Here is a 10,097-nt window from a genome sequence, read left to right on the forward strand (position 1 = left end):
ATTAAAAAAAAAAAGTTGATTATCACAATTTTAACAAATTTTCGAAAAAATTTATAAATTTTTTCGAAAATTGTGATATTTAACTTTTTTTTTTTTAATTATTCGTCTTTTTACGTACTTTTAATAAGTATATTTAATAATAATTTAAAATATATTTAATAAGTATATTTAAATATATTTAATAGTTTAATTAAAAATAAATATGAAACCCAATGATAATTTATTTATTTTTTTAACAGCTTTTGAATAATCTATAGAATAATGTCAAAGTGGTCCTTGTTCGTAACAAAAGAAAGTTTAATTTTTAAAATATTACAAAAATGGTGGTTCCAAAGTATTCTGACATTGTTGAAAAAAACTAACGCATAATGTTGTCAAAATACTTTTGAGCGCTACTGTATATCAAAAAAACATAAAATAGAAATTTATCTACAAAGATGAGAGCTAAAATTTTTTCCAACTTTTGAAGGCAAAAAAGCTATCAAAATCTTTATTTTTTTTCTTTCACGACATTTTTAATCATAAATGTGCTGTAAAAACAAGCAGAATCAGAAAAAAATTTGAAAATGTTAATTTTTCACTTAGTTATGGCCCAAAATGGGATTGACCCCTCTTGTAAATAATTACCAAAAAAAAATTTTATTTAGCTAAGAATATGTTGATCTTCTTAATAAATTTTTTAAGTTTGATCAAAACTTTTTTTCTCGGTATTAATAGTAAAAAATTTCCAGAAAAACTCGAGAACGGCGACATCCATGAGGAGCAAACGGAGCTAAAGGAGATGAACCCGAAGCAAAATGGCGAGCGTAAAAAAGAGAACAGAGATTCGCATCGCAGCGACGGAGCAGAAACAGCCCAAAGCCAGAGCAGCAATCACTCTAAAAAATCCAAAAGCAGCTACGACAAATTAGCGATATCACGATCAAACCTCCGCGAATTGAAGCCGCTGGGTCGTGGGGAGTTCGGAGAAGTATTTTCTACAAAGTACCAAGTGGATGGTGAAAAAGAGCAGATAGTTATGGTAAAAAGTCTTCTGAATACCAAGGACGAGACTTCGCTGCAAGAATTCAAGCGACATTTGGATCTTTTGCACAAATTGAACCATGAGAATGTCGCAAAATTGATTGGACTTTGCAGAGAGGTAGAGCCCGATTACATGATCCTGGAATTCACCGACTGGGGCGACTTGAAGCAGTTCCTGCTGGCTTCAAAGAAAAAGGACGAAGCTTTGGCTCCAAACTCCGGTAGCAGCCCCACATCCAACGCGAACCCTAACCCCGATATCAAGCAGCGCGCTCCTCAATTGGCCGTTGCACAAATTTTGGCCCTTGCGAATCAAGCCGCCAGGGGGCTGAAGCACATCGCGGACAACAGGCTGGTTCACAAGGACATCGCAGCTAGGAACTGCTTAATTTCTAGCAACCTCAGTCTGAAAATAACCATGTCCTGCATGTCCAAGGAACCTTATCAGCAAGAGTACGCCAAGTTCCGCAACCAGGTGATCCCTCTGAGGTGGATGCCCTTCGAAGCGGTTTATGAGGATGAGTACTCGACGAAAAGTGATGTCTACTCATTTTCTTGCTTACTCTGGGAGATCTTCCACCAGGGCGAGCTGCCTCTGAATAAATTGAACGATGAAACGGTGATGGCCCAGCTAAAGACACATTCTTTGGGCTGGAAGGCTCACAAAGCCGCCCCTCCTGCTCTTCAGGAGCTTCAGGATAAGTGCTGGGCTAAGGATCCCAGGGAGAGACCGACTTTCGATGAGGTTGTTACTAAAATAGGGGAAATCGTCGTCGATAGTTGCTTGTAAATTTATTTATTCGAGATTATTAAGGGGGGAATCGCTTTTTTGGAGAACTGAAGGTAGTTTGGCTTTGTTGATGGGGAAAAAAATTTTTTGCGGGGTAATATGGTTTAGTTTTTAGGAAAAATAAGTTTTGCTTAGAAATAGTAGGATTAATTATTTTTAATTATAATTAAAATTCAAATTAAGTAAACTTAAAGTTTGTAGCGTTTAGTTAAAAAATATTGTCAATTTCAACTAAATTTTTTTAATATTAAAAAGTGGTCAATTTTTTTTCAATATAAACAAAATTGCACTTTTTTTAATAAGTAATTAAGCTGAAATTTATTTCTTGTGAAAATTTGAATATATTTTTTGGGAAGAAAACTTTAATTGCTTAGAATTGGAAAATTTATTACTTTAAAATTGTTAAATATTTAAAATTGAATTAATTGATATTTTTTGTCGCTTTTACACTGAGAAAAAAAAAATACTTTTATTAAGAAAATTTTCTTGATACAAAAATTCATTTTCTTAAAAATTTTCAAGAATATATATTCTTAGCTCAAGAACTTGTTAAATTGATTGAAATAATTTTTACTTAATTTAAATAAAACTATTCTCTTGTTTATCTATTATTCAAAGATAAACCCGTGTAAAAATCATCTGATATCATGATGAGGTTCATTATGAATATCATAATGAATCTCATATTTTGACACGAATATGAGATTCATATAAAAGCCATATTAATATTCATTCGAAACCCGTAATAAGTAGAATACTTATATATGAACGAATTTTTTTTAAGTAGATTAGTAAAATTTTTATTTTTTCTGTTAATCAGAGGAAAAATATAATAATTGAGAAAAACAGTATTTTTATCATGCACTAAACTGTTGAACTACTTTACTTTCTTTCTTTTCTTAAGTTAGAAGAATATTTATAAAAAACGCTATCTTGGTTTAAAAAAAATTTTTGACTGACAAAATTTTTTCGTCTTAAGATAATTATTTTTTATTTTGAAAACAATTTAAATCCTCCTAAAAATTTATTTAATTTAATTAATTTACATTATTTCCTGTTTATAGTTATGACTCAATAATTTTATATCACGATTTAAAAAGGCTATCAATATCATTATGATTTTATGCAGATATGACCATCACTTTATTATGAATTCATGTTAATATCATAATGATTTCATAATCAAATTACTAGAAATTTTCTTTCTCCGAAAAGAAAAATAAAAATTTTATAATCTAGTTAAAAAAAAATTTTTTTCCCATAAATATTTTACTTATTACGGGTATCAAATGTATATTAATATAGATGCTCTTCTCTTCAGAAATTAATAATTAATAATAATAGAATATTTGATCGTCATCGAATTTCTTGAACCAAAAAATTATTAATTGAGTAAAAGTATTTTTTTTTCTCAGAGTAGATTCTTAAAAATATTTTATATTTGTCAGGAAAAAATATATGACCAAACTATCTTCAGTAAAAAAGTAAAAAGATAATTTTGTAAGTTTAAACCAATCCGGTAAATATTTTCTTTAAAATTTAAGCAGATAAATTTTGGATAAAGAAAATATTTTGTTTGTATATGTAAGGTAATCTAGGATATATAATTGACCGTTAGGTCCCAACGGCTAATTGACACTGCCTCTGTCCATTAATCAGCGCTAGATATTTATAAGCGTTTATTAATTATCGACCTAAGACTATATAAATAATAATGATATTTACTGATAATTAGGATGTGTATGGTAAAAGGCCTCGAAGCTTTTACGCTAATAATGTAATGATTAATTAAGGATAATTAATGAATAACGAATAATTAATTGATGATTGTTATGCGTAGATCGATAGCGAGCTAAGTAGAGATGTAGAAAACTATTTATTTAAAGTTTTTTTTTTATTTACAATGGATCATTGCCACGAAAGTAGTATAATGGCCTAGACAAATTGCTTGTAGCAATTAAATTTTTCATCGATTATCGAGTAACTTTTAACGAAACGAATAAGCAACCCCGTTTTTAATTATTCTATTACGAAAACTAAAACTACGACGTGTAATAAGACTAATAGTAATAGTAACATATATATTTTAAAGACATCGAAGTTGTAATAAGATAATTAGCGGCTAATTAACGAGCCGACAGTCCAATGCCTATACTAACATTTACGAAAGTATCCCAGCCATATCATCAAATAATAAATTAGCTAAACGTGAAAAATTTTGATTGTACGAGTACTTTTTATCGTTAGGATGTTTTTTTTAGGTAATATTGATACTTATGGAGATAGTAATTTGTAATTGATAATTTATATTAAGAGATCGAAAGACCAAGAGTGATTGATCTCTCGCGAGATATTCTTAAAATATTTGTATATATTGATAATTAACCGGATTTTATAATTCAAACGTTTTTTGTACTTCAATTTATTATTTTAATGATCTTCCAAGAAAGTTTTTTTGGATTGTGAGAGATTTTTATTGTATTGATGATTTTTTTAGGTGTAATTAGTGAATTTATCGATTTTAGAAGTTAGATAAGTTTGAGGTTGAATATAAAAGTGTGAGAGGAAATTTTTAATTAGAAATATTGTAATTAAGAATTTTAAATTATGATTTTACGATTGATAATTAGGAAATAAATATTTTTTATGATTTTTTATAATATTCATATTTTCAAAAAAATTATTTTTTTTTTCGGGAAAATTACACAAAAATATTCCCAAAAACTATTTCAAAATTTTTTAGGAAATAAACATTTTTTATGATTTTTTAAAATTCATATTTTAAAAAAAATTAATTTTTTTTTGGGAAAATTACACAAAAATATTCCCAAAAACTATTTTAAAATTTTTTAGGAAATAAATATTTTTTAAAATTAATATTTTCAAAAAAATTAATTTTTTTTTTTTGGGAAAATTACACAAAAATATTCCCAAACACTATTTCAAAATTTTTTAGAAAATAAATATTGATGATTTTTTAAAATTAATATTTTCAAAAAAATTAATTTTTTTTTGGGAAAACTACATAAAAATATTCCCATAAACTATTTCAAAATTTTTTGATAAATTTTTTTAAACAAAATTAAGATAAAAATACCAATTATTTTTTTTAATTTACTGAAATATAATTTTTGAATAATTAATTAAAGTAAGATAAAATTTTTTTTCTTTAAAATATAAATTAACAAACATTGATTAAAAAAAAAAATTTTTTTTCACTTAAATTAATTTTTTCTGTGCAAAAAAAAATTGATTTAAGTCAAAAAATTTTTTACACACAAACTAAATTATAAAAATATCAATAAAATATTCATACGACTAATAACGCCCATTAGTAAAATAAAATGCAAGGTTGCGGATGTATATACCTAAAGAATGCTTTGATGAATAAAAACTATAACTTGCACGTGTCGCAATAATGAGCTTAAGTATACTTGACTAAATATTAAATAAAAATAAAAAATTAAAAATACAATAAACGGAATAAAAAAAAGCGATGCATAGAATTGCTGTGCATTTTCATCGATCGGCTGCCAAAGGAGAAGAAATAATCAATTGATTAATTAAAAATCAACATGAATCTTCACCTCCTACATTAATAATCGACAAATATATATATATATACGTACATATATATATATATATATATATATATATATATATGTATATATATATATATATATATATATAGGTTATATATATATATATATATAGCATATATATATATATATATATATATATATATATATATATATATATATATTAATATTGATATTACGGTAACTCAAGTAATTAATAAATATATACGCGAAATTATTATTAGAAAAAAAAAATTATGATTTATGATTTACGATATTCAACTATATTGATAATTATTAATGATTTATGATAAATCGATATTATATATATTAAATATTAAATATTAAAATTAAATGTAAACATATTTATATAAATTTACGAATATGTATTTTTGGCTGTCTCTATTAATTAATTATTTAATTATATACTTAGGTACAAAAAGTACTGCCAATATTTCTGCAATTTAAACAAGAAACATAATTATGAAGATAATTAAAAATAAATAATAATAACGGTTTGTAGAATAGTGATTGAAAATTTGGTTCTTAAAACAGACTCTTCCATAATTAGATAACGACATTCCCTGCAGCATTATAAATTATGATTAATCGAAAAATAAATAAATGGATTAATTATATACTAGTTCTTCCTTGCTATCAATACAACCGTAGTTGACGTATTATCGTCTATATTCGAATATTCGGTGGATAATCCCAATATACTCTAGTCAGTGGTGATAAACGATAAGACAGAACTTAAAATAATCTGTATAACTAATCTTATTATTGATAATTATTAATTATGATTAATATTCAAATAAAAAATAATTATGAAAAGAAGAAATAAAATTACACTGAAAATTGAAGTTTATTTAGAGCTTTTGTATTTGAAGAAATAAAATAAAAATAATAAGTAATAAAAAAAACAACAGGTTCATTGATAAAGCAGTATTTTGTAAATATTTGTACTTTTTTATGGTGTACTTCTGAATTATTATTAAATGGTATGCTATGAGCAATTATGAATAAATGTAATGCGAAAAAAAAATTTTTTTTTGAATTAATATTACCAATTTATTCCTTCTATTTTTTATCACAAATTGATTTTTGACTTTAGAATAAATTATTAAAAAATATTTTAATTATTTTTTAATTGATAAACTAAATAAAAAATAAGTTAAATGTTAATTTCCAAATTTTAAAAGAAAACTTCATTTTTATTTTTTTTTTAATTTATCAACAAATATGCTATTGATATTGACATTTTTGGAGGACCAGCAAATAAAATAAAAAGTGAAGCAAAAAGGGTGATTCTAAAATAATAACATTAATAACATACTAAATTTTTTTTCTTGTTATTTGTTTTCTTTTCTTTCAAATTTTTAAAATTTTTATAATTCCTTAAATTTTTCAAATTTCTTAAATTTATCTTTTCTTTACAGATGCTATGTATTGTATAAAATCATTATTACTAAACATTCTACACATGAAAATGTAAATTATTGTTGTAAACTGCCGAGGGCGTTTCTTTACAAATCAATAAATGAATTGAAATTAAGAAAAATTGGAGACCAACTTGTTAACCAAGATAGGTAAGACATTTGCGTACTACTTTTTTATATAAAAAAATTAGACAAACGGTTGACCCTGAAGGCCATCCCTGCAACTTCCCGCCACCTACATACCTAGGCGCTTAAAATTGCACTAATAATTGCTCTTCGAGCTCAAAAAACAACTTAGGTCTTATTTTGAGCTCTCCAAGCTCAAAGAGATAGTCTTTCTATACTTTTGACATATAATTTAATTTCACATAACTTCACACTAATAGATTTGTTTATAGTTAAAAAGATTTGTTAATATTTAACAAATCATTTTTTAGAAGCCATTTGTTAGGCCTTAACAAATATTTCTTAGTATTTAAAAAGATTTATTAATACTTAATAAATGAATATCAGATTTATTGAATACAAACAAATCATTTTGAATACTAAGAAATATTTATTTAACATTAAAAAATGGTCTCTAATAAATGATTTGTTAGCTATTAACAAATATTATTTAATACAAATAAATGCTTCTATCAGTGCAGTCAATTCGTTCAAGAGATATCATAAACGAAAGAAAACCGAAAAGTGTTTCCTGCACATAACTTCACATAATTTCACATAATTTCAGTCGATTCGTTCAAGAGAAATCATGAACGAAAGAAAACCGAAAAGTGTTTCCTGCACATAACTTCACATAATTTCACATAATTTCACATCATTTCAGCCAGTTCGTTTAAGAGATATAATGAACGAAAGAAAACCGAAAAGTGTATTCTGCACATAACTTCACATAATTTCACATAATTTCACATAATTTCAATCAATTCGTTCAAGTGTTTTTTCCACATAACTTTACATAATTTTGCATAAGTTCACATAACATTTCTTTTCGGGTCGTTTTTGATGAGATAGTATAATTTTTAGACTTTTGAGCTCGAAGAAGCATAGAAAAGCTATCTCTCCAAGCTCGGAGAGCTCAAAATAATACATAAATCGATCCAAAAAAAATTAGGAAAACGGTTGACCCTGAAGGCCATCCCTGCAACTTCCCGCTAATTTCATACTTAGGCGCTTAAAATTGCACCAATGACGTTTTTGAGCTCTTCGAGCTCAAAAATACAATTTATGGGTTATTTTGAGCTCTCCGAGCTCAAAGAGATTGCTTTCCTATCCTTTAAAGCTCTTCGAGCTCAAAAGTCTGATAGAGATTTGATAAGACACTATTTTTTAAATTTTTAAACGACAATAACTTTTGAATGAATAAACCGATTTTTACGCGGTTAGAAGCATTCGACGCAGTTTTTCAAGCCTCACAAAGAATCTCAAATTTTGAATTGATCGCGCTAGGAATTTTGGAGTTATTCCGAAAAAACCCTTTTTTCGGTTTTCTTTCGTTCACGATATCTCTCGAATGAATCAACCGATTTTGACCGGACTGGTGGCGATCGACGTGGTTTTTTGAGGTTAAGAGCTGATTAGTTTTTGGAATTGAACTATTAAGCCGTTTAAAAGTTATTCCAAAAAAACCACATTTGAAAAAATTTTTTTTTTCAGTTTTTTGAAGATTTCTCAAAATCTATTGATCTGAATCGGTCCAAATAGTTTTCAAAATCTAAGTTTGGTCAAGCCCTTTCGAATGGCACCAACCGCGATGAAATCGGTCAAGCCGTTCAAAAATTATAAGCGGTTCACATACTTTCACACACACACACACACACACACACACACACACACACACACACACACACATACATACAGACGCCGTGACAACCTCGCGGGGATAGTCAGGGAAGCTTCCTGTGACTTTCAAACGTCGAGATCTGATGAAAACTCGATTTTTGCAAAACGGGGTGAAAACAATAACTTCCCGATTTTTGAAAATCTTCGATTTTCGTAGCGGGAAGTTAAAAATTATTAATTATAATAAATTATATTATTGTCATTAAAAAAATAATTTTACGCAATTTTTTGAGAATTAACCATTTATAATATTTAGAAATATATTTTTAACATTGATAAAAAAATTAACTTGAGTTACGAAAAAAAAAAATCTTGAATTAAGAACAGATTGAAATGTCAAAAAGAATTTCTTAATTTAAAAATATTTCTTCTTAAATTAATTAAACTAGAATTTAAATTTGCGCGCGCCTTGACTGTAGAGTTTGCATATATTTTCATGCACATGATATATTCGATCAATCGTATCACGAATAGATTGGTTTCACATACATTTCATCTCAATTTTATTATGGGATTAATTAATATTTAAATTACTACACTGATAGAAGGATTTATTTGTATTAAATAATATTTGTTAATAGTTAACAAATCATTTATTAGAGACGACTTTTTAGTATTAAACAAATATTTCTTAGTATTTGAAAATCATTTGTTAGTATTTAATAAATCTGATATTCATTTATTAAATATTAATAAATCTTTTTAAATACTAAGAAATATTTGTTAAAGACTAAAAAGTGGCCTCTAATAAATATACTTTAATTAATAATTATTAACAAAGTATAATTAATAATTATACTTTGTTAATAATTAAATATTAACAAATATATTTAACTGTAAACAAATCCTTTTATCAGTATACTTTTATTTTTAGTTAAGAAAGACGAATAAATAAAAAATGACGAGGTTGAAAAACAAAAAAAAGTAAGCATTTTTATATTATTTTATTACCTAATCAAATTTATTTTGACTTAATATTTCATAGTACAATCTATAATCTATGTTGATTTTTATAAAATAACGCAATAGTCAAATGCAAAAATGGGTACAAAAACGCAAGTTTTTTCTTTTAATATATATTTAAACCGTACACAAAAACTTACGGTATTTAATATATATATTTATATTTAATAATAATATAATATAATATCCATTAAAATAATGAGAGAAGAGGCAATTGTACGATGATTGAGACCCTAATTTATGAATAATGCTAAAATTATAAAACATTGTGATGATGCGAGAGTATGGTTTGTTCATTTATCTTCATTTTTTATTTCTTCTTTAGTTAATGTATATTTATAATATATATATTTGTTTTTTTATTTCTTCTTTATATAAAGTCTAATGAATTAATCGTATATATTGTACTTAATTCATTAATACCATAGCAGCCTCACTCTCTAATAGTACTAAATA

At 25.9% G+C, this 10,097-nt stretch overlaps 1 protein-coding gene across 1 annotated transcript in view; it reads left to right on the forward strand.

Annotated features, from left to right (window-relative positions):
• LOC123259813 (inactive tyrosine-protein kinase 7-like) overlaps window positions 1–2,007 on the forward strand; it is a 48,012-nt gene extending 46,005 nt beyond the window's left edge. Inside the window, exon 8 of the mRNA XM_044720528.1 lies at window positions 732–2,007. Coding sequence (XP_044576463.1) covers window positions 732–1,813 — 1,082 coding nt within the window. The 3' untranslated portion in view covers window positions 1,814–2,007. The remainder of the gene's footprint in view (window positions 1–731) is intronic.
• Window positions 2,008–10,097: the final 8,090 nt, after the last annotated feature.

The sequence above is a fragment of the Cotesia glomerata genome, linkage group LG2, assembly GCF_020080835.1.
Source record: "Cotesia glomerata isolate CgM1 linkage group LG2, MPM_Cglom_v2.3, whole genome shotgun sequence".
Lineage (NCBI taxonomy): Eukaryota > Metazoa > Arthropoda > Insecta > Hymenoptera > Braconidae > Cotesia > Cotesia glomerata.